This window comes from Aethalodelphis obliquidens, unplaced genomic scaffold (genome assembly GCF_003676395.1).
Source record: "Aethalodelphis obliquidens isolate GAN/ISIS:26980383/991018 unplaced genomic scaffold, ASM367639v1 scaffold57, whole genome shotgun sequence".
Taxonomy (NCBI): domain Eukaryota; kingdom Metazoa; phylum Chordata; class Mammalia; order Artiodactyla; family Delphinidae; genus Aethalodelphis; species Aethalodelphis obliquidens.
The window spans coordinates 3,817,111-3,842,751 of NW_020838001.1; the positions used below are offsets into that span (position 1 = coordinate 3,817,111).

At 44.6% G+C, this 25,641-nt stretch overlaps 1 protein-coding gene across 6 annotated transcripts in view; it reads right to left on the reverse strand.

Annotated features, from left to right (window-relative positions):
• The window catches only part of ZNF831 (zinc finger protein 831), a 172,863-nt gene that overhangs the window by 38,785 nt on the left and 108,437 nt on the right, over positions 1-25,641 (reverse strand). Inside the window, exons 5-6 of one of the 6 annotated variants that reach the window (XM_027086839.1) lie at positions 25,169-25,335; positions 19,337-24,430 (exon numbers count right to left, since the gene is read on the reverse strand). The exons of 1 other annotated variant lie outside the window; for it this stretch is intronic. In XM_027086839.1, coding sequence (XP_026942640.1) covers positions 23,585-24,430; positions 25,169-25,335 — 1,013 coding nt within the window. In that variant the 3' untranslated portion in view covers positions 19,337-23,584. 4 more of the 6 variants (XM_027086842.1, XM_027086841.1, XR_003428661.1 and 1 more) reach the window with 4 other exon arrangements.

A 25,641-nucleotide genomic window follows, 5' to 3' on the forward strand; every position in this document is an offset into this window, starting at 1 on the left:
TGCAGTGACCATTTCATAATGTATAAAAATATCGAATCACTGTTGTGAACCTGAAACTAATATAATATCGTATGTCAACTATAACTCAATAAAAAAACCAAACAAGTTGGATTTCATCAAAATTAAAAACATTCGTGCATCAAAGGACACTATCAACAGAGTAAAAAGGCAACACGCAGGATGAGAGAAAATATTTGCAAAGCACATACGTGATAAGGAACTAATACATAAAATATGTAGAGAATGCTAAAACTCAACCACAAAGAAACAGATTCAAAAGTGGCAAAGGACTTGAATAGACATTTCTCCAAAGGAAAAAAAAAGTACAAATGATTAATAAGCACATGAAAAGAGGTTCAGCATCACTAATCATTAGAGAAATGCAAATCAGAACCACAGTGAGATATCAATTCACACCCAATAAGATGGCTACTACTGAAAACAGAAACTAAGTATTGAGAGCAGGGACACAAACAGATATTTGTACACCCATGTTTATAGCAGTGCTAGTCACAGTAGCCAAAAAGTGGAGGCAACCCAAATGCCCACTGATGGTGGAATGGATACATAAAATGTGGTACATACTGCATACAGAGGCACATTATTCAGCCTGAAAAAGGAGGGAAACTCTGACACGTGCTGCAACAGGGATGAACCTTGAAAACATTTTGCTAAGTGAAATAAGCCAGTAACAAAAGGAAAATAGTGCCAGATTCTATGTATATGAAGAGCTGAGAGGAGTCTAATTCCTAGAGACAGAAAGTGGAGCGGTGGCTGCCTGCGGCTGCAGGGCTCAAACGAGTGGGGAGGAAAGGGGAGTTAGTATTTAATGGGCACGGAGTTTCAGTTTCGCAAGATGAAAAACGTTCCAGTGGTGTACGACCCAGCAGTCCCACTCCAGGGCCTGTATCCCGAGAAAACTCTAATTTGAAAAGTTACCTGCACCCCTATGTCTGTAGCAGCGCTATTTACAGTAGCCAAGACGTGGAAGTAACCTAAACGTTCATTGACAGAGGAATGGTTAAAGGAGGTGTGGTATAGGCACACAATGAAATATTAGCCATAAAAAAGAATGAAATAATGCCTTTTGCAGCAACATGGATTATCATAGAGATGATCACACTAAGTGAAGTCAGTCAGACAAAGATTACATGCTATCACTTATACGTGAAATCTAAAAAATGATACAAATGAACTTATTTACAGACTCACAGACATAGAAAACAAACATGTTTACCGAAGGCGAAAGTCGGGGAGGGATACATTAGGAGCTTGGGATTAACTGATACACACTAGTATATATAAAATAAATAAATAACAAGGGCCTACTGTACAGCACAGGGACCTATCTTCACTATCTTGTAATATAACCTGTAATGGAAAAGAATCTGAAAAAGAATCTGGAAAGAATCTAAAACGGAATCACTTTGCTATACACTAGAAACTAACACAACATTGTAAACCAATTATACTTCGATTAAAAAAAAATGTTCCAGTGGTGGCGGTGATGGCTAAAGGACAATGTGAATTTTGCTTAATGCCACAGAACTGTACACTAAAATATAATTAAAATGGTAAATTTTATGTTATCTATACTTTACACCATTAAAAAATAAATTAAAAAGCGGGGGGGGAATCCTCTCCCCCGGCCCCAAAAGTTACTGATGACAACAGTGGCCAAGTAAGTTTTTTTTTCAGAGCCCTGTAGTCCAAGGGCAGAGGGTGACTCTTTGAAAGAGTAATTAGGGCAAATCATTTCTCTCTCCTCCCAGCTCCTCTGCAAAGCATAACTGGTCTGCAGTGAGCTGCTCTGCATTCTCCACACCGTCTCTTGAAAGGGGAGGTGAAGCCCCCCGGAGAGGGGACCCTGAAATACGATCCTTGTCTTAATGGCCGCTGTAATGCTGCCCTGCGACGCCCAGCACCAGGTGAGGCACTTGGAATGGGGTGGGTCCACACTGCTGGACGGATGTCTGGGCTTCTCTGTAGTTTTCCAAAGGCAGTTTTAGGAAGCGGGGAGGCGGGGGTTTGAAACATAATGCAAGTTTCAAGTGAAAGAGATGTTCCGAATCTCTCATTTTAAACAAGTGCCAGGAGAAAGGTCAGGGAAGAAAGGTTACATGGAAATGAAGGAGGGGGGCGCAAATGCCAGGGGGGCTTTGATTTTTTATTTAAATCCAGTACTAATTGCTAGCTTCTGCTTTCCATGAATGATAAGCAGAGACTGTCCAGATGCGGCTGCGGCCCGGGGCGATCAAACCACACCACGTTGCTATAGAATACGTTTCTCTGGGTGGAGCATTCCAACAGGTGCTGATTTCCTGGGAGGAACGACCTCTTCACCCCCAAGGCGAGAAAATACTCCTCTTGCATACCCTGCCCTTCGAAGCCGGAAAAGCATCTCGGCTAATGTGTGACTGATTCCCTTGGTAGGTGTCACCTCCTTCGCTTTGGGGTCACTTGAATTATAATTTTTGAACTTGCCTGGCCTTTGAACAGACACAAGCTCTCTTTGAGCAGTTTTTCTCTCTGGAGGGGAATTTTAATTTTAAATGCCAATAGCTATACAAATGAAAGCTTCCGTGCCAACTCGGGCTTTGTTCGGAAGAGAAACGTTATTTTATGACATCTTGGAAAATACTTCAAATGAATGGATTCCTTTGATGTTCAGACATATTAAAGACTAAATCACTCCACGAACTTGCCAGGGACAGGAAACAAGATTACTTCCTATGTGCATGGCTTTTTTGTTTGCCTTAAATACTTATTCTGTATCAGTCCCTTAGATTTCCTTGAAAAGTCAGTTTTTAAATGTACGTTGGCATGGGTTCATCCAGGCAGGACCTCTGGGTCATCCCTCGATTTGATCAAATCCGTGTGCAAATCTGACATGTGGGTCCATGGGTCTTGCTGGGGTTTTTTGTTTGTTTGTTTTTCTGCATTGGCTACTTGAAGTACTTTAAATTCACCCTTTTCACGTGTCATTGAGGAATATACAATGGTTTCCTTGGATTGCCTGACGTATTCTCTTGAGCGCAGTCCTGCCTCCTTCTGCAAAGTGTGTGTGTTTGGGATGGGAAAGAGGTCCGGAAGTCTCTGGAAAGTTGTGTCAGGGGATTAAAAAAAAAAAAAAAATTCCAGACAAAGCAGGGGTAATGAAATGAAAGGCTGACGTGCAAAACAGTGCAGTCCGCTCTGAGACTTTCAGATTTCGTTTTTGCCATGGGTGCATTTCCCCACAGAGTCAGAAATACCGGTACATTTTCTGGGAAACAGAGAAGCATTGCGGGGAAAGATTGGGCGAAGGGTAGTGATGCGTTTGACTTCTGAGGAGGTTCTGTAGCTGTGGTGCCTTTGTTCTGTCTCACAGTAGATTATGAATAAGATTTCATGGTTAGAAGTAGCCTTAGACAGCTGGGGAAGCAAGGCAGGGGCCTCGGGAGAAAATCCTGACATCAACCAAAACGGAGGCCAGATGTTGTCTAAACAAGCTTTGAGAAATAACAATTTGGCAAGAAGCAGAGCCCAATTCTGTGGTGTAATGAACGTTCAAAGCTGTCCAGATTCAACGGAAGAGATGGCTGTGTGCAAAGGGACATCTTCCTGACGTCAAAAGCCAATGAAAAAACTGAGGGCCTGCAGGGCCGGCCTATGAGGTCCCGTCCCCGCAGGCTAAAACGCATGGAAGCTTCACCTGGCAAGGCCGGTTCTGGGACTTTTCACACCTGCAAACGGAAGCAAAGGGAAGCCTGCATTCTAGCGACGGAACCCAATTAATTACACGATCCGTTCTACACCTTCAGCTGCAGAACTTTGGCAGAAAGCACATTTGTCGTCTCAAGAGGACTTCGCTGTTCTAAATAAATAAGTGCAATTAGGATGATAAGCAAACTTGTGCTTATTTGAAACCCCTTCATCATTAAGAGAGAGAAAGATGGAGACAGGGTGGAAATGTGAGCCGTGCTCGGTAAGACATTAAATGACTCCAACACAGACCAGAAGCTTCTGGAATATAAATGTCTGGGATCAGCATTGGCATCTGAAGACGGCAAACCTCTTCTAAACCAGAAGGAGCACGAGAAATGAGATCTTGACCTTCCTTTCATTTCAATCCACCTTGTCTCATTTTAGTCTAGTTTAGTTCCTGGTGTTCTCATCCAGTCCGTGCGGTACTTTTTATAGAAGATGTCCAATTGCAGGTTTGTTTAAATCAGTGGGTCTCAACTGGGGGCGATACGCCTGCTCCCCAGGGGACACTGGGCAGTGTCTGAAGACAGTTTGATTGTCACTGCTTGGGGGAGCGATGTTGGCTACCGGCATCTAGTGGATGGAGGCCAGGGATGCTGCTACACCTACGGGGCACAGGACAGCCCCTACAAGGAAGCATCTGGTCCCAAGTGTCTATGTGCCAAGGCTGGGAACCCTGGTGCACAGGAGTGTGCATGTTAAAGCCTTCAGTCATTCAGACAGGAATGCTTACTAGGCATCCCTTTGCAGACCGGGCTCTGTGTTTAGAAACGGGGGAGGACTCTTTAGATGACAAAACACAAAACACAACTCAAATCAGCTCCGGCAGAACAGGGAACCCAGTGACTCTAGCAACTAAAATCTACGGCTGGAACATTTGGGTTGAGAATCCCTGGTACCCTCACACCAACTCTGCTCACACGGACTAACATCTGCAAACAAAAATTGGGGTATGAAAAAAAAATCCAGGTATGCGTTCATTTTATGTGCTTTGTCCAACTGAGACCATCTGCTGGAACGGGCAGAACTTCTGTTTCTTGTCAATGGAGGATGGGAGAAAGAAAAAGAAAAAAGGCTGGAGCCCTTTGATTTTCCATTGTCTTCTAACTCTAGGACTGGACGCTATTCCCCTGGGGTTCGAAACTTTCCCTGGAAAATCATGGTGAAAATAAGTGCAGTTCATACACGGCATAAATTTAAAACTCCTAGGGCTCAAGCACGTACATTGTGCAACGTAACTCCACTTGGAAATGTTCCCTGCAGGCTTGCCCATCAGTGCTCTGCTGTAAGGGAATCTGTTGAACTTTGGAGCATTTGTAAGTCCTAGGTCCATTTATAAGTCCATGGTGCTAAGCTAGCATCCTCCCCCTGCCCTCAAAAATAAAAAATAATTAGTTTCCCCTAGTATCCATTTTTCACCCATGATCCTATACGTGCTGTGAGCGCTTCCCTGATGAGGAAAATGTGATTAAAATGTTCCGATAATTGCGAAGAGGAGAAGAACATCCCACACGTACCCATCACTGCTGCTTCTCCAGTCAAAAAAATGAAAGCTCACTTGAGTTCAAGGGGACATTCATTGTGATTAAAGAATGCCCCAAAAGCAGGGCTGGGAACTTCTCACAGGCTCCTGTTAAAACCATAGTTTGCTGAAGTGAAACAAGTTCCCAAACTGTTATCCTCCAAGATTTTCAACTAGAACAAGACAATGGCTTTGCGTGTTAGGGAGTTATACTAACCATGTTGTGCCTTGGTTGAAAACCTGTTATTTAAAAATTGCCTATCTTATAAGAGACGGAGATTTGCCCTCATCCTGGCCACTCAGAGGCAGCAGAACCTCCACAGCAGCCTTTTTTAATATTTGGTGGTGTCACCAGGCTGGTGAGAAAACGGGATGGAAAGACAGATGAGACCATCTCACCCAGCCTTTTATTTATTATTTTAATTAACTAATTTTTTTTTTTTAACCACGTCAAACGGCTTGTGGGATCTTAGTTCTCCAACCAGGGGTTACATCTGGGCCCACGGCAGTGAAAGCCCATGTCTTAACCACTGGACCACCAGGGAATTCCCAGGCTTTTATTTAGAAACCTTACATTTGTGTTGCACTTTTTCTTTTCAGGTACTTTTTACATGTTTGGTACCTTTTGAGTCTCATCATATTCTAAAACTGAGCTTTTTGTGAGGACTGGTATTTTTTTGTCTCTGTATCTACATGTACCCAAAGGCTAATCGACTTAAACTGGAGAAAAACTCCACTCGGCAATGACTGCCCCCATTTTTGCACACGAGGAAATCAACAATGGACATTTTGGAGGGGTGCTTCCAAGGTAGTGTGGGAAGTCAATGCGAGAGACGCTGCAGGTGTTCCACTCGGCCACTGGGTTCCACCGAGAGCTATTTCAAAAGAATCCCCCCCTTTCTAGTGGCTCGCTGTCTCCACTGCAGGCTGAGCTCATTCTTTTGAACCCTGCAGCATATGCATTGAACAGATGTACTATGGTTTATTGAACTTTTTACTTGTGGGTGGACATTTATGCTGCATTCTCCTAAAAAATGTCTTGGGGCACCTGTCAACGTGTTTTTGTAGGATAAAGGTAGAGAAGTAGACATGTTACTTGAAAGTGAAAATGGGCAACGACCACACCATGGATGGACCTCAAGGGCTCCGCCATCTCTCACCTTGACCCTGGCTCTCTGCGGCCACCACTCGATGGTGCCTTGAGGCTTGTTCTGTGAAAACTGAGGAGAGAGCTCATGTTGAGTGAGAACCTTCTGTGTGTGTGTGTCAGGCTCTGAGCATTTAGAACTCTATGTGCTTTTAACCCTGTGAAGCTGGAACAATTACTACCCCCACTTTACAGATGAGAAAACGGAAGCTCATGGCAAGTCAGTAATTTGCCGCAAATCGTAGAACTGATGCATGAACAGGATAGGAATTTAGCTCCAATCTTGCCTGACTCCGGAGGCTGTGCTCGGCACCTCCCCTCCCCCTCCCGGTGGCTGATGGCGGGTGGACAGATGGATGGATGGGTGGGTGATGGATGGATTACTTCCACAGTAATTGATTAGAAATCAGAGCAATTGGTGTGGGGTTAGATACGAAGTTCTCTTCATCTGGTTTGAATTATTACGAAATCAAGATTTGTTGCTATTTTTTCAGGCTACATCCTGGAGGACAGTGATATTTATTTTCTTTTTCTATCAGCTTTAGCTGCTAAATCCTCCTCAGTATAACCTTCTGGATCTTCCCAAAATTGCACAGGAAGAGGAGGCTTTGCTGTGTTCTAAGCCTTCGGCTTCATAGGGTAGGTCAGATGGCCTCACGGGGAGACGGGCACTTCCAAGGTCTTTGTCTTTGGGGCTATTCTGTCCACAGACTTCTGGCTTCTCAGGGAAAACACGTTTCTAGATGTGGAGAAAAGGGAAGCTTCGCGCACTGTGGTGGGAATGTAAATTGGTGCAGCCACTATGGAGAACAATATGGAGGTTTCTCAAAAAACTAAAAATAGAGCTACTGTGTGACCCAGCGACCCCACTCCTGGGTAGATATCCGAGAAAAACAAAAACACTAATTCAGAAAGATCCATGCGCCCCAATGTTCATAGCAGCATTATTTATGATTGCCAGGATATAGACGCAACCTGAGTGTCCATCAACATATGAATGGATAAAGGAGATGTGGTGTATACACACACACACACACACACAAAATGGAATACTACTCAGGGGATTCCCCACAAAGAGACTGGGTGTTCCTGTGCTGGGCACCCACTGTCCCCTCACTGCTTCGACAGAGCTGGGGAGGGGAGAGAGGAGAGGAACACGTTTCTGAGGCCAGTCTTGCCAGCCAGACGAAAGGCATTTGTGAAACGTTAAGCTCCGAGCCAGCAGCAGCCGGAAGTGAAACTGCAGAGGTGAAGGAAAGGACCACAGTGGGCACAGCGTGTGTGATGCTATCAGGGATTTCTCAACCCTGATTGTTGGTAGGGTGACCAACACCCCCGTTTGCCCAAGACTCAGGGGAATCCTGGGATGTTGGGCTTTCAGCCCTAAAACTGGGAAAGTCCCAGGCAAACTGGGACAAGCTGGTCACGGTGGCAAACATCTCTATCCCGTTAGGGATAAAAGAACGGACAGAGCTCATGAAGGCTCAGACTGGACCACTCCCCGAAGCTGGGCCCGTGGCCCTTGATTCTCAAAGGCACATTCTGAAAAAGTTTGATGGAGTTTGGGAATGCAATAAGAAATGCTAAATATTAATGACCTTTCCCCCCAGGCGCTTCTGATTAAATCTGGAGTGTTTATCCCTGATGTGGGCCTTGATGCTGATGAAATCAAATCCCCTTGCTGTCCTGCAGTTCTACCCAGGGCAAAACTCTATTCCACGCAGCTACCAAAGCTAAACCCACAGAGTATATGGCAGGGCCTTGGAAATTGCAAAGCATTATGCAAATGTAAGTAAGATATTATTATCATCCTGGTTTGTGAAGGTCCCTTGTGGTACTGGTGACTTTTTATATGACAAAGATCTATGCTTTTTCTGTGCTGAATTAATAATTCACTTATGCTAATAAAACAAAGAAATCCAGTTGCCAGTGTCTCAAATACAATCTCATTTCCTCCCATGAATTCTAATGTGGCTGGTTTTTTCCTCTTCTTCTTTTCTTTTGAACTGGCAAATGGGAACAGGTGAGTTGCAAAGTCTTGGCATATTTTGAGCCAAAAACAGTCCACGGATTTGTTTTAAGTGTGAGACATATTCCTCTGCTTTTGCTTGGCCTCAGAGTGTACCACGACCACCCCCACCCCACCCCCGCCCCAAGCTGCAAGTCGTTTGAATCAACTACCCACGTTTTTGGTCAAAGCATGAGAGACCTGTGCTGATGGGACATTTTCACCCCTCTCCCTTAAACGTGTGTGTCTCGTTTGTTCTCCACAAATTTACGTGGTGGGTTGGCCCCATCACAGCATGCTGATGGCCGGGGGATTTCTAAAGCTTTTCGGGTGCTCAGACAGACAGACTCTTCTCTGTGAGTGACCTCTAGTCCCTGGAGATGTTCTAGAATGCGAATTCAGTGATTAAGGAATGTTCAGATTCTTCAGGACTGTTTTCCAAAGCCTTGAATCTCGATTCCAATGGGCTGTCCGTCTCTCCCTCCATCCATTTCTCTGAGCACCAAGATGAACTGGCCCTTGGAGGATGGGATGGGATCATTTCCATAACAGAAGGATGTCACAGTACTTCCTGGCTGTCCCACCTGCTCTCATTTACCAAGAGCTTCCTGTGTCTGACGCTATTCTGGGTTCTCTGAATGAGAAGGGGTTAGGGAGGAACACAGACCCTAGGGGCAGACAGCTGGGTTTAAATGCCAGCTCTGCTGCTATTAACTGTGTGGCCTCAGGCAAGTTTCTTAACCTTTTGGTGCCTCAATTTCCTCATCTGTAAAATGGGAATGAAAATAGTACTTACCTGGAGGGTTATAGTGAAGATCAAAGGACTTGCCACAGTGGTGCTGTGGTGAGAGCTGGGGTCCCTTTCAAGGGGTTTGACACCATTTTCAGAGAAATACTCAGATGTTATTGGCCTTTTATATTCAGATTCTCTTAGGAGCACATGGTGGAATTTTCCAGAGACCACATGGAGTGTGATACTGCAACAGACATTGAAAGAGATGTGCAAAAATGGCAAACAATGCCCCTCTTTTCACTAAATGCTTGGTTTGGAAAATATTGCTGTTTTCTATATAAAGATATGTAATGGGTTTATTATTACTACTTTAAAATGAATTAATACATAATTTTAAATAGTTTTCATGTTGATTTATAGAATGATAAATATTGATCATCATTTTGTAATAGAGATTTTGTTATCATTTTGTAATCTTTTCAGGTTCCCAGTCATTTTTAGGGTGTCGTCAAGTTCTGAGACCAGAGCTGCTGGCTAAGAGATGAAAGGCCCTCATTTAATGCAAGAAACCCAAGAGCTGGTTCTCACTGTCCCTATTTTATGGAAGGAAAAACTGAGGCACAGAGGAGACTCAAACCAGACAGACTCAGAGCAGAGGCAGACTCAAGCCCAGGTTTGTCTGGGTCCAAAGCGTTGAACACATTCTCCTATAAGCCTTTGTTTTATCTGGTGACCCGTGGACGCTGACTCTGAAGATTTTAGGCACTCTGGCTTGTCGACGGCTTGTTGAATGAATGAATGAGCATTCCAGCTCACACTATATAATTGAACACATCTTATTCTGAGCCTTCCTGTGAGCAGAAACAGGTCTGTCTTGGTCTCGGAATCTCCGACATCCAGCACCAGCTGGACCCACAGTGGCTGTTCATATGCAAATAGGCCACCCCTGGTGATTTTGGGGGTGTCTCTTCTCCATGAAAGCAAAAGACTTTCTTGTTCAAGGAAACCATCCTCCTTTCTTATGATCAACTCTATCACAAACACCTTGTCTTTTGTTTGAATACCGGAGGAAAACTCTGGAAGCTTAACCGGAAGAGGATCTTTCAAACTTGGATGGTGAAGAATGCATATTAATTCGGAAAAGCCTTCCCCAGCTGGCCTTCCCCTTATCTCGACATTTAGTGAACCCCTGAAAGATCATTTAAATACAGACACAACCTGCCTTTTGTCTCTCTGACTTTCAGGGTAGAAAATGGCTGAATGCACCCAGAGGTAGTTCGTATTCAAGGCAGATCTGAAGTCTATTCAGGCCAGGGCTGTGGCAAAGGGCTTTGTAGGAAGGAAGAGAGCATGTGCTTCAGCAGAGAGCTGACCAGGTGGGACCCTTATGGACTGCGGGCTTTTCACCCTCCCCGTGCCCACCCCCAGTGCTCTGTAATTCCACCATTTTATGGGGTGGTGTAGCTCTGCTCAAGTGCGTCCAGAGATGGGTTGCGACTCCCCAGCCACACGAATTCTTCCCTCTTGTACACCAGGTGTCATTTGAAATTCATACATAGTTAACTGGAAGCTACATTTCCTCCCGGTGTGCAGGAGACCACCAAGCAGTGACCACAGGGCTGATTAATAATATAGCTGCTCCTAGGTTTAGGGTAGAAATCAATTAGATTTCCACCTTTAAGTTCCCTGCTGCTCCAAAGCGTATTATTTCATTCAATCTGTCAGTAATTTCCAACAATCTGCTTATAAAATCAAAGTACAATCCTTAGGATTTTTTTCCCTCCATCCCTCCTCCTATAAGCTCTTTCTCCCTCAGATGAGATTGCGATGAAATCTGCATGATGAGGTTCTGATCTCTCGGCGTATGGCGGCGCCCTTGCGCGGTCCCACACCTGCGGGTCTTTCCGGGCAGAGAACCATTACTTCTCCAGCTCCGTTAATGTTTTGTGGCAAATGCGTCCCCCAGGAGGGGACTGCAGCTTTGCTTCCTTTGCCACTTGTGAAAATTGAGTTCTCGCAGCACGGGGAGTCGATGATCATTTCTAATTCCCCCTTGGTGGGAAGCATTTAGCTTTGGGTCAGTTGCACGGGCCATGGCAGGTACCAGGACAGCGGGGGCAACAAGCCCATCTTTGTCACCCAGGCGCTTCCTGTAGCTGTGAAGCCACCGGTGGTTTCAAATGTTAAATGTTCTTCCTTCTCAACCGTTTCCTTAATTAAAGACCAATATGCACCTTCTGTTCCCAGGCTCCCAGCCCTGAAGGGTTATCTTCTGACACTTTGAAGACAGCACATTTTGAAGTGCTTTTTCCTGATGCCTTCCTGGTCGGATGTGGACCATTTTTATAAGCATCAAATAAAAGACGACTCATCTACAATGACCCAGGAATTGTTTTTTTAATTGGCTGATCTCTACGGGGTGAGAGCTCAGCTACTGACTGAAAAGGTTAAGCGTTTCAAACTTTAAATCTATGTGAAATAAGAACGGAGGTAGCCGAACAAAATAAAGCAGCCCCGGCGGGTGCGGTGTTCTGAGTGGATCCTGGGTAAGACCGCACATCAGTAGAGTCTGCTCCTCCTTCAGCCAAAAATAGGCTTGTTTTTCAAATGCTTCCCCACCATTCTCTCTCAGCGAAGAGGGAATGAGAGGGAGAGAGAAGAAGGAAGACTCCAAATGCGAGTCTAAGACTCTGGAATTTTCTCAGATCCCAATTCATCTCACTTCTGTTCCTCCGTAGTCAGAAGAGAAATGTCTTACTTCATGAGTCTCATAAGACGCAACCCCGGACAGCAGACATTTGGACTCTTCTGGTTGTTACAGTGACTTATTTTCTTTCATCTTTTCATCCAGGTGACTGTAAAAACTGCAAGGCAGGGGCTTCCCTGGTGGCGCAGTGGTTGAGAGTCCGCCTGCCGAGGCAGGGGACACGGGTTTGAGCCCTGGTCTGGGAGGATGCCACATGCCTCAGAGCAACTAGGCCCGTGAGCCACAACTACTGAGCCTGCGCGTCTGGAGCCTGTGCTCCGCAAAAAGAGAGGCCGCAACAGTGAGAGGCCCGCGCACCGCGATGAAGAGTGGCCCCCGCTTGCCACAACTAGAGAAAGCCCTCACACAGAAACGAAGACCCAACACAGCAAAAATTAATTAACTCCTACCCCCAACTTCTTCTTAAAAAAAAAAAAAAGAAGAAAAACTGCAAGGCAATTCAAGCCATCTACTTCTTCATTAGAGGGTTTATGGACAGCAGTTCTCAAATCCTGTGGTCAACTGACCCTTTTAAGTATTTCATTTTATAGCTTAGATTATTCCATTGAGATGAGCTGCTGTGAAAATTACCATGGTCAGGGTGAACCAGATGCTGAGACAAAACTCTAAACGGCTTCATATGTAATTTTGTGCAGCTCCGTGCAGCTCCCTCTTGAGCCCGTTGGAAGATGCTATTTTCATCTTAGGTGCCTCCCGTTCGCAGGAACAGTATGAACTTTGCCGACAGCAGTGTGCATTTACACTTTAAGCCAATTTCCAGCTTTCTAGTCCCAGGAGGATCTCCTTCCTAGATCCCTAAGCATGGTGGGGATTTTTTGGTCATAGCCTTTAGGATAAAAGCATACTCCTTAACTCTGCCCATAAATCCCCCAGGTCTGGCCCTTGCCCCCTGCAGTCTCACTGTCTGCTCCCATCCCACATGTCAGGGCCACATCACCATCCTTTCGGTTCCTGCCACTCAAAGCTCCCTCCACCTGAAACGTCAATTTTCCTCTCATCCTAAGTCAGCATTCAGGCTCAAGGTACCCCGATTCTGTCGGTTCCCCCAATTCTTTTCTCTTTTCTCATCTGGTATGGTCCTTTTTTATCATTTGACAAATTTTAAGTAAATAACATGCACTATTTTGTTTAATGACAGCTTCTCTACCAGGCTATACCTGGCAGATGGCAGGTGTTGAATAAATATTTGTTGGCTGCATGGCAGTAAGGAAAGAAGGAAGGGAGGGAGGGAGGATGGATGTGCCCGCAGTGGAGCCTCACCGTAGTGGATACTGTGAACTGCCGCCAGAACCTCTTTAGCGAAGGATTGTTGCCCCAGGCGCCGGAAGTGCTGTCAGCAGGCACTGCTGGTCCCTCTGACGACTGCCTCAGCTGCAGAGATCTGCCTCCCCAAGGCCATACCCCTTCTCCAGAGCATCCCAAGGGTTGGCCAAGGCTGTCATGGTCTGTATTAGAGTTCAGCTTCTCCCTCTGCCCAACCTGCTTCTCTAGTCTCCTTTGCACAGCTGTGGACCTCAAGGGCATCCCCCGATAGACCCCGGCACTGAACACTGTTTCAGAGTCTGCTTCCAGGAAAAGCCAACCTGAGACTCGCAAACCTCTCATTGCAAATGGATGTCCCCTAAGCCTAGTTGGACCAAGCCCTAAAACTCAGGTTCCCATGGGGGGTGAGGGGACAAAGCGAGATTCCCAGCTGCATCTCTGAAGTTGAACCCTAATGGTTTTGGCAAAAACCTTAGAAGAATGGCCTTTCTCAAACTGTTGGAATCCAGCAACGAGGCATCTAGAAGTTCTTGACTGAAAGTAATTTTAAAAGTAGAAAAAGTCACAGAAAGTGTAGCCTGGTGCCTGGCAACATACTAATACCCAATAAATGTTTGTTGAAACAATGAAAGCTTCTTTTCTTTTTTCTCTTGTTCTCTGTTTCTCCCCTAAGAATTTAAAACCAGAAAAAGATAATAAGACTAACACATTCACTCCCATGGAGTTATTTTCTCCAAATCACTTGTTTTTGGCACAAAAGGGATAACTACTTATGATGTATTTTTCCATTACTTTCTTTGTGCAGGAGGTTTTAAAATTAATTTATTCTCTCTCTGCATCAGGTTGTCTTATAATTGAAGATGAGAAGTGTTTGTCTTCCAAAGGCTTTTTGGTGATGTCTTTTTTGCTGTTAACACTTCTTTGTCTACGCTTGTGATCCCTGCCAAATTTATTGTACTCAAGTACATAAATTAGGGGACCACATAGGCACCACTCACATCTATTTGAGTCCAGATGTCTTAGGAGAGAAGTTTTCTTTTTGCAAAACCAACAGAATAACACCTAGATTAACGAGACCATTTGGGGAATGGGTTCGTGTGGATAATTTAATTTTCTGGATGATTTCTAGTTAACCAGAACTCCATTGGTATTTCCCAACCCTGATGCAGAAAACCTTTATGAAATGTATTGTTCTACTTGACCCTCTTAGCAAGGACAGCGGACATAATGGAAGATTTCAGAGGCAGGACCTGGTCATGTCATGGCAAGCATGTTGGACTTGGGGGCTTTGGTATCAGTCACAGCCTTGCCTCTGACTCGAGCCAGGACCAAATCCTCTGGTTCTCAGTTTCCTCTACAAAGAAGAAGGTTCAAAGCAAACTTTCAGATTTCGTGCACCCCAACCAAATCTGAAAACTCCCTGGTTCCCCGCAGCAGTATTCATGTTCTTTCATTCCATTTGGCTGTAGAGGTCAATGGAGTAGTATGGGACTTTGGGTTGCATTTACCCTCACAGTAAAAGCTGGTCTTTTGATCTGTCTTTACTGAATGTCTAGTTGATATTCACACATCTGTTCACATTGACTTAACTTCCCATGTCCTGGTTCTTTCTCCTCAAGGTGGAGTGAAGAGTGGAAAAAAAAAAAAAAAATGAAGTTAATTGCACCATAACCCATAGATGGTCTACTGTGTGTAGACTCAAGACACAAGTCCTCACGCAACTTGGAAAGTTCCAGATGTGAGGCTACGGAAAGCATACCAGACTGGGATACGGAGCCCGGACTCTGCTTCTGGTCCTGCCAAGGCAAGTCTTTCTCCCCGTTCTAATCTCGTCATCAGTTTGAGGACAGGGCTGTTCTAGGGTCTCTAATAGAATGTGACCTTACCTCCTTAGACCAGAGTTCCTAACCCTCAGCACTACTGGCAGTGAGACTGGATACTTCTTGATGGGGGCCATCCTGTGCCTCGTAGGATGCTGAGCAAATCCCTGGCCTCCAGCTCAGATGCCAGTGGCACCCCTCACCCAAGCTGTGAAATCAAAACTTCCTTCGGTCAACACTTCTCCAAAGAAGACATACAGATGGCCAAAAGGCACGTGAAAATATGCTCCACATTGCTAATTATTAGAGAAGTGCAAATCAAAACTACAATGAAGTACCACCTCACACTGGTCAGAATGGCCATCATTCAAAAGTCTACAAATAATGCTGGAGAGGGTGTAGAGACAAGGGAACCCTCCTACACTGCTGGTGGGAATGTATAATAAATTGGTGCAGCCACTGTGGAGAACAGTTTGGAGGTTCCTTAAAAAACTAAAAATAGAGCTACCATATGACCCAGCCATCCCACTCCTAGGCGTACGACTGGACAAATCTACAATTTGAAAAGATACATGCATCCCAATGTTCATAGCAGCACTATTCACAATAGCCAAGACACGGAAAATACCTAAATGTCCATTGACAGATGAATGGATAAAGAAGATGTGGTATATATATACACAATGGAATATCACTCAGCCATAAAAAAGAATGAAACAATGCCATTTGCAGCAACACTGAATGGACGTAGATATTATCATACTAAGTGAAGTAAGTCAGAAAAAGAAAGACAAATACCATATGCTATCACTTATATGTGGAATCTAAACTATGATACAAATGAACTTATCTAGGAAACAGAAACAGACTCACAGACAGAGAGAACAGACTTGTGGTTACCAAGGGGGAGGTGGGGAAGGAATGGATTGGGAGTTTGGGATTAGCAGACGCAAACTATTTTATATAGGATAGGTAAACAGCAAGGTCCTACTGTATTGCACAGGGGACTATATTCAATATCCCATAATAAACCATAATGGAAAAGAGTATGAAAAAGAATGTATATGTGTATAACTGAATTATTTCGTTGTACAACATAAATTAACATAACATTGTAAATCAACTATACCTCAATAAAATCAATTTTTAAAAATAAGACATTAAAAATTTTTTTTTTTAAAACTGTCTTTGGTCATTGTCTTACGTCTTCAGGGAGGTAAACTGCTCCCTTTTGAGAACCTCTGACTTTAAGGATGCTTTCTTAACCTTTCCTGAGAAAAAGAATCCAGACTTGAGCACATCAAGTCATCAAACATTTGATGGTTTCTCTTGAGAAAATTAGCTGCAAAATAGTGCCCACCCGGGTTTCTCTGCTACCGTGGGATCCAACAGGCGTTCACTCTCTAAGTGCTAAGGCATGTGGAATTCAGCACATTAGCACAGGCAGCCCCAAATTACCATGCTTACTGATGCTAACTGAAGCTTTCAGGAGAGTAAAAGAAATTATAAGTACAAGACTAGAGACACGTCACCCTGCAACATTCTCTGCTTCACGTGCGAAGAATTGAAGTGGTGGCATGAAACAGAAAAGGAGATCTTAATGTGTAGGATGGTTTCTCTTCTACTGAGGACAACAAAAGAAAAATGTTTATTTGCATTAAACGTTTTGAATTAGGGTAAGATAAACCTTCTAACGTTCCCTTTGCTTTCTTAGCCATTGGCAACGTCTGATAACACGTTGCTTACACATTTGTTTGCCTGGTTGGTTCATGAATTGGCATTCTCTCCCCCAAATAAAAGCTCCACAGATCCTGCATGCCTTTTCCACTCCTATGTTCCCCTGTGCCTGCTATGTACTTAAGCACTCGATAAATATTGGGCGAATGAACGGGATGGAATAGTAATGGAAAATTGTCGCTTAATTCTGAAGTCGCTGGACAGGAACTTCTCCCGATGCCTTGGTTCATCTCTGATAAGGAGGCAGGTCTCCATCAGAAAAGGGGTGGGTCAAATTACCCGTCTTAGAATCTTCCTTTCGTCTCCCTGCCTGGTGAGCTATTTCCATTCGTTTACTTAGCAAGTGTGCATTAATACCTGCTCTGAGCCAGGCACTATTCCGAGATGAAGACACCATGAGCCCTGGAGCCATTTCTTACCTCATTGGCCCACTCCACCCATTTCTTTACTTTAACAAGAAGAGGACTTTCAGAGTAGGGTGTGGCTTACGTGCGCGCGCGCGCGCGCGTGTGTGTGTGCGCGCGCACGCACGTGTGCCCGCATGCGCATAAGGTGGGGTTCTTTAGACCAAACACAAGCCTAGCTATCTGGCCTTTCATTTACGATGGCGTCAAGGGGCTCTGTCTGAATTTCTGCTGGATTCTGCTGAATTCTACTCTGTTTCACACAACATACACATAGAAGACAAACTAGATTGCCACTGGGGCCAGAGACAGGGCTGGGTCCCGTGCCCAGATGCTGCACGTACAAAACCGTCAATTCCCTAGAGGAATCCGTTCACGCCTGCATTTACCCAGAAAACAATTCCCCTACTTCTGGGTAGAAATCGCCCGGATGCTCAGTTGTAAAGGGTGTTGAGTTTGCCCCCCGGCAGAAGCTGAGGGAGGCTGAAAGCAGACGTCTGTCGCAACTGGAGACAAATGTCCTAGATGTCACCAAGCAATTCCTTCTGCGTTTGCAGCCCAGAGATCAACAGGCTGTCCCCAAGCAGGAGACTGGGGAATTAGGGTTAGTACAGACAAGTTAGTACAGTTAGTACAGCCAAATGCATTTGCTTCAAGTTCAAGAGTATGGAAGCGGGTGTTTCATCAGAACCGATGGGAGTTACTGGTGGTTCAGCATGAATCCCTAAACACGCTTTCCTGTATATCATTCTGTACTCATTAACCAACCAACCAACCAATAAAATACCAAAAAAGAAAATATATATATTGTATGACATTATATGATTGTTCCTTTGAGACTAAAAGAAGTGAGAATCCTTTGACTTGGAATGCTAATTAATCAGCTGTAAAGTTTGACTGAAGACACTTATCTGATAAACCTACAACGCAACTTGCCGTCACCAGTTCTGCTGGACTGGAGAGAGAGCTGAGCTTAACAAAACCCGAAATAACTTGGGCTTCCCTGGTGGCGCACTGGTTGAGAGTCCGCCTGCCGAGGCAGGGGACGTGGGTTCGTGCCCCGGTCCGGGAAGATCCCACATGCCGCGGAGCGGCTGGGCCCGTGAGCCATGGCCGCTGGGCCTGTGCGTCCGGAGCCTGTGCTCCGCAACGGGAGAGGCCACAACAGTGAGAGGTCCGCGTACCGCAGAAAAAACCAACAAAAAACAAAAACAAAAAAACGGAGTAACTCAAGAACTAACAACACATGTACCTTTTAGATTAGCTCCATGCTTCCCCTGAGTGTGGGTTGTGTGCCAGGTAGTACAAAGATGATATTTAACTGGTACATGGATAACCAGTCTTAATACTTTTATTTTAATGCTTATCAGAAGATACACACAACTACCAAATTAAGGTTATTTCACAGATATTATTACTTAGGAAAAGAATAGCTTCTTTAAGACAAAGATGATTTAAATGAAAGTATTAAGTAAATAATGTACCCACATGTGGACACATATGGCAAAAAGCAGTAAGATGGTTCTCAAATGATGGAAATTTGGAAATAATGGATTAATTTATCACTATTAGAGTTTGATAAGTTAGCAAAAAAGCTATGAAGATCCATCAGTTGGTGTATCTGTTCCTCCCATGTTTCCATTCCCACTTTTTCTCCCAATGCATCGTGTCTTCATTGACTTCACGTGGCTTCAGGAGGTATAGACATAGAAGAATATTGTGTTGGTATGTAAAATAAGTCTACTTGTTCTTGCCAAGAGTACATGATTTATCTTCATAAGGAGGCATTGCTTTGAATTACAGATTTTTCTCTCTGTTAATGAATAATATTAATTATCTAAGCAACATCAATTCTAAGGGGAAAACTTTGGGATTATTGCACTGTGGATAGTGCCCTCGTGTGGCTTCAAACTTTAGCTACATTTAGGAATTTAAAAACACATTTCTAAGTTATGAACCATAAAATATGGCAGACAATGACAGAAGAGACACATGGGAAAAGAAAACAGCACAAGAAAATGTGATAATTTGCCATAACCTAATCCTTTCGTTGAGTGGAATGGGATACCAATATGGCGGCCAGGACGCTTGGTCAACTATTTAGGAATAATCAGACATCCAATTTACATAGGATATTTTTTGTGGTAGTTTTGGTTAAAATGTGAACAAATCACACAAGGCATTTTCATTTTCAGTTTTATTTTTATCAAAACAAAATAATTTAGCCATATAAAGAAGGAAATACATTTAAACAAACCACCAAGAAGCCAATAGCTTCTTGGTTGTGAACAATCAATAGTAAGTTCTGAAGAGCTGACTGCATATATAAGGTATCGAGTCATCCTCTAGGGCCTCAGCTGACTGAGGCTGACTATTTTCCCTGGCTTCTTTTCTTCCAGTGGTGAAGTAATATGCTCAATGTTCTATACTTCAGATTGAATTATATGTATTCCCACATAAGTACAAAGCATGGGTGAAAAGGATTGTACAAGGTACAAATCTGGCACTGGATTTTTTGGGTCCTGACACCTATGTTTAATGAGTATCTGAAAGAGAAGGGCAAAAACTTGTGCTTATATATTGAGAAATGTAGTGTTTCAAAAGCCAAAGAGTTTCCCTCAAGAATTATGGGAATCACAACTGAAGTGAGAAGAAATACACAAGCCCTGTTTGCTGTGGTTGTAGAAATATGGTCACCATAGGGCCAGGCAGACCGTTTTCTCCTCACCATATTGAATTACGTCTGGGGATCTGAGCAGTGGTACATCCCGATGATGAGTTTCCATAACTATAAAACTCTGCTGCACCAGGCAAATTTTGTGCAAAATGCAAATTTCTATGCTGGGGAAAAAATGAATAATGTGATCATTCTAAATAATGAATGTAAATGCAAGGAAATACGTTTTGGCGTGAGGCTGCAAATCGTTCACCTGTCATGCCAAGAACTGTGGCCACGATGCGTTTTTACAAGGCCACTCTTCCCATCTGAGCTTTAGAGGAGGGATTTTAGGAAAGGGAAGTTTAACTTGCCCTCAGGCACCCATCATGCTATTGACAGGGTTTTGATTCGAATCTAGAAGCACCAATCCCCTGTCTTGTTTCATCTCTTGACAAATGAACCATAGGTTCTTCTGGATTGTGAAGTAAAGGATATTAGCTTCGTCCAGAATCTCAAATGCAACAGGAGACATGAGTTGTCTCCATCATGCTTTACAACAAGGAGGATTCAGGTTGTCCATCAAAAAGCACATGACGTTAAGAGCCACTTAACAGTATAGGTTGCCAAGGGGGAACATGAAAGCTCTTTTCTCTATGCATCTTCAACAGGTGAGATCTGGCCAGGTGTAGGTACCGCTGGAGAAAGAAACTTGGCAGTGTCTCGAGCATCATGGTTAGTGGCATTTGTATACCTTGCTCTGAGAGAAAAGGAAAGAATTCAAAGTGCCCTTTATCTTAGTCGGTACCAGCATCCCAGGAGTTATTCTCTGTGGGAGAAGCTGAGACACCATGGGTTAAGGCCTTACCTGAAGGTACAATGAAATTAGCAGTACTGGGGAGAAAGGGGGAATCCCTGATCTTTAAACTCTAGTTTGCCCTGTTCTAAAATAAATTTGTCTTCCCTGAACCATTACACAGCACACACTTGCAGAGTCACTGCAGCAATGATCAATCCATATTACTGAAGTTTTATTTTCAATAACCCAAACTGGGTTCTAGATCACTGATACTACCTTTTAAATGTATCCCTATAATTGCATTCCACTTTAAGAAAAACCCTAGGAAAGTTAACATTTATAAAATCACAGATTGTTTGTTGATTTATAAAAGAGTTTTTCATTAAAAAAAATATTCACCTTGGGATGATTTTCAGTAGCCAAGTCCCCTCGGGTCATTCAAAATACATTAAAAAAATTTTTTTTAAACCCACTGAAATATAGCTTTTCACAAATTCATGTTGATATAAAGTAAGGTACACTTGTAAAACATTGCCGCCAACTAACTAAATGACCAGCTGAGACAGGAAATTTTGGTAACCTGCTCACTCTTGTATGAGAGACACGGGGAGTTGGAGATGGAATCAATGTTGCGTCATGTTTGACGGAGGTTGGGATGTGGCAGCCAGCATCCGTGGCTCGTAGAAGGATCAAGCTTCCGCCTAACCTGACTATCCTGAGGTCGGCGCTACTGGGAGCAGTGACTCACTGACCTCAGTCCAGTGGTCCAGCCAACAGCTCCGCAGCCGTCCAGGAGAGAAGCATCTGGATGACCAGTACCTCCCAACACAAAGTAAACCAATCCAGCCCACAGACATGTTGTCTTCCACTCACACAGTAGTGTTCTGTTTTTGCTTCTCATTTTTGCATTCTGAGGCACCGTTTAGAAATGGGTTGACTGCACCCCCAAATCTAGAGCTCTGGAGGAAAAAAAAACATTAGAAGGAGCTTCCCAGCTCACATTCTTCAAAAAAATAATTGGCTTTAGTTCCCCACAGCCCCCTCCCAAACTCCTTGAGCGCAGGACCCTTTCCCACGGGGACCACCTCCGAGCCACTCGCACAAGGGTCGGGGCCTGAGGTCACATTCGGCACATCTTGTCTTACTCTCTTCTTCCCAGTCAGAGAAACAGGTGCTGAGAGGGCGTGAGTCTTCACCGAGATGCCCCAGCCAGCTCAGGACAAGGTCCCTTTCTCTCCCTCCAGGATTCAGACCATTTTCCTAGACCTCTCTCTCGTTATAGTGGCACGGACAGTCCAATGGGTAGATAATGACATCACTTTTGTTTGGTTTAGAAAGTCCACGCAGTGAATGCTTAGCATACTTTTACCTCCCTTCTCATGTTTTCCTTGGCTGGGCTTGAAATCACTTGGCTACGTATGAGTGCATCTGAAATGACCACAGACATATGCTAAGTCACCCGGGGCAGCTAGTCCCACCCTGACGTTTCTAGAGTTACCCTAAAATTGGAAAATTCACTTGAAGATACGTGAAATCGGACCATCCTTCGTCACAGACAAGGACGTATTAAAGCATCTTCGTGCACGTGAGATGTTCTGCATTGCTGCCCCGCCTTTGAATTACAAGATGTCATATGAACATCCTTACATCAAAGTGAAGCCAAAAGAGCTCGGCTATAAATTTCAAATTGTACAAAACCATACCAAAAGCAAGTATAAAATTTTATTGGAATGCAGCAGTGTAAATGTCTTGAAGTTTTTCCTCTCCCGTTTAAGGAGGAGGAGAAGAGTGCAGTTAATCGGAGGCTTTGCTCACTGCGTCGTCTGACGCAGATCACCTATCTTCTTCTGCACAGGGGTGCACGGGCTTGGAACACTGGCGAATTTTCTCTGTGCTGTTCTGACTTGCACAATACAGAGGCTGATTTAATTTGACAGCAAAGTAACACCAAGCCCCCAAAATAAAATTACTGAGATGTAAAACAGCGTCAAAACTCCAATTAGTTTTGTATCCTTGAAGCTTCTGGAGGAAATCTAAAAGGCTCCCATCACGATGAGCAGGCATCAATTTAAGCTGCAGAGATTACTAAAATGTAACCCTCTAATTGAAATTGCTCGGAGCACAATATGACAGAAAGAATCAGAGGAAAATAAGTGAATTTTTCCCCCTCAAAAATGACTCATTACAGAGACTGTTCTATTAACTTTTAACACAACGTTCCTTTTGCAAGAACTGGAAAAACCAAGGGTGTCAGAGGTCTCCACAGAAAAGGCACTGGGCACGAGAGCCGTACATGCTTGTGTCACTGAATCATACATAAGCACTGACCATTTGTGCAACACTGAAAGATACTTAGTATTTCACCAGATCATGGGCATTTTGAAGTATATTTACAACTTCCATTAAGGAGGCAAATTATTGGGACCAAACTTCAGTTTTTGAATGAATCTGGATTTTGTCTCCAGAATAAACAGAAGTGTCTCGATGCCCAGTTCACACCCCATCTCTTCTGCAAGCTACCCCAGTTTTCCCAAGTATGCTCACTCCCTTTGAAGCCAACCCCCAGCTCACTAACAGAGGAAACCTGTCACCTTGACTCTGGGGGGGGTTCACATTTGTTCGGAAACGAGTCGATCGTGGCTCTCTGGGTCAATGCCATTTTCCCAGATGAGGCAGTGAAGGACCAATGCAGTGGATACAGCTGGGAGTCAAGCCACAGTCACTGTGTAGGTCAAGACTTCTTAGACCTTGCTTCACTGCCAGCTTTGCCCAGCCTGGTGCCTTGTGAGCAGGGCCTCTTGGGAAGGGTGAAGCTGCGTTTGGGTTTCAGAGTTGGTTGGGGAGATCTTAGAAAGACCCCCAAATGGCTTTCCTCTCTGTAGGGGCTTCATGAACAGAGTTCACTTCTCCTGCCTGCCTGACGGCATTTACTGTGAAGCGTCATCAGTCTCTGACCGTGGACGCATCTTCCTCTGGAAGTTTCAGATCTCTATCACCAACCGATCTTCATCATCGCTGCTGGTGTCGCTGAACTCCACGCGAGTTTGCTTTCTCATTCCTTCCAAACTCCTCTTCCTGAGGGTTTTCGAAGGGGCTGCGGGGATCTCCGTGGGCTGCCCTGGGCTAGACGGAACCACACCATCCTTTAGAGCGATGAATCCAGATCCTTGACATTTCCCACTGTCATTTCCTACAGGAGGGCAGGGGACCCGCACTTCCCCACACCCGTATTTCCCCCCCGAAGGGAAAAATGTCTTGTGTTTCCCTTCCTCTTGGTGTGAACTAGCTGAACCTGGTCCTGAAGCTGGTATTTCAAGATGAGTTTTTCCAGTGGACCTCAGTGGAACTGAACCTGAAAGTCTCTGCCCAGATGAAGGTTTCCCTGGCAAGAGTGACGGGGACACACCCTCTGCTATCGCTTTTCTGTCGGGGGAGCTTTGTGTCAGAGTCTCCCTTGCACCCTGGCTGTGGTCTTGTGGTTCCACACTGTGAATTCCCAGGGTTGTGTGATCTGCTCTTTTCCCCAGAGAAGGACAAAAGGCAGCCACAGAGGTAGCAAGGTCATGGCAGAGAGAGGTTCCTTTGGACTCAAAGGAAGAAGGTTCTTGAGCATCTGAGGAAATGCGTGGTGTGGGGTCTGTTGAGACTTGCTCCTGGGGGGGCGGCAGGTGAGTCTCAGGCAATCCCACGTGCAGACCTTTGCCACGGGCTGGAAGTCTGTCATTAGCCACTGCCACCAAGGAGTCGGATGGCAGAGATGATCCTGACCTCACAGCTGTATTCTGAGGACGACGACCCCCATGCTCACCGGCAGATGGAGAAATCTCCTGCAGCAGTGTGCAAAGGAAAATAAATGGAGGGACAAAAGGTTAATTGGTACAAAAAAACTTGTGGTCAGAAACGTGGTCCTCAATGGGAACAAGGTCTGGAGGTCTTAATGATTCTTTACAGAGCCTGAACTTCGATACAGCGTTCTCATCAGTTTTCATTAATAACTAATTGACGCATTAACTCCAGTAAAGTTCCGTGTTGACACACAATAAGCTACTGACACAGCTCTGTATTTGTATCTGGCCTTGTGAAAACCCAGCCGCTCAATTATCCAACCGGTTCCGAGCATCCGATTTTAAATCATCGCTGCTCCTGCGGCGGGTGTGCTACTTTATAGTACCGTGCATTTGAGTGTTTCCAGATTAGCGGTTTTTCAAGGCGCGGTCTGGACTATAGCATTTTCATGTTTCTCAGCCCAAAGCCCCCCAGTCTGCCTGGCATTGATGCCGCATTGCAGTGACCTCCGCAGGGTGACAGGCATCTCTATTCAGGTACGAAATAATAAGGGACTTGGGATTTTTTAATCAACTGTGAGATCATCCCAAGTTCACAGCCCAAGTCGCCGTCTGATTGAGCGCAATGTCTGGAGGCGTCTGTTTGCCTCACGGGGTTTCTGTGCCAGGAAACCTCTAGGTGGCCCTAGCGAGTTTTGCCACACTGGACACTAACAAGAAAAAAGAGGCATAAATCTAGAAAGGAGATAGGCAGAGACCACTCAGAACCACAGTTCCCACCTTCGAGGTTGATCTGTCTGTTTCCCTGACAGCTCTTGAACTTGGGTGAGGACAGGAGCTTCCCGAGCTGTGTCTGTTGCCCTCCTTCCTCTCCTCCTTCTCTCCGTCCCCAACACAAAGAGAGGATTCTGAGGCAGCACAAGGTGGCTCCCCTGACAGATTTAGACCTAAAAAGGGGGGAGGCACATGGATATACACCTGAAGTTATAAAGTCAGCCAACAGTCATTTCCTAGGAGTTGATCTGTGTCTTCACGACCAGCTCTGAACTCATAGCCTCCTCTCACGCGGTGTATCTGGGAAATGGATTTGCCGTGAAACGGTTCACGTGGTCAAGCAAAACGTCTCCACTTCTGATAAGGAAAGAAATGGCAAAACCAATTCCCAAGGCAGAAAACCCCCTTGATTACAGATATTTGAGAAGATATTTCATGTGAATCCTTTTTTCATCAAAGTCATCTTCCTGGCCACATGG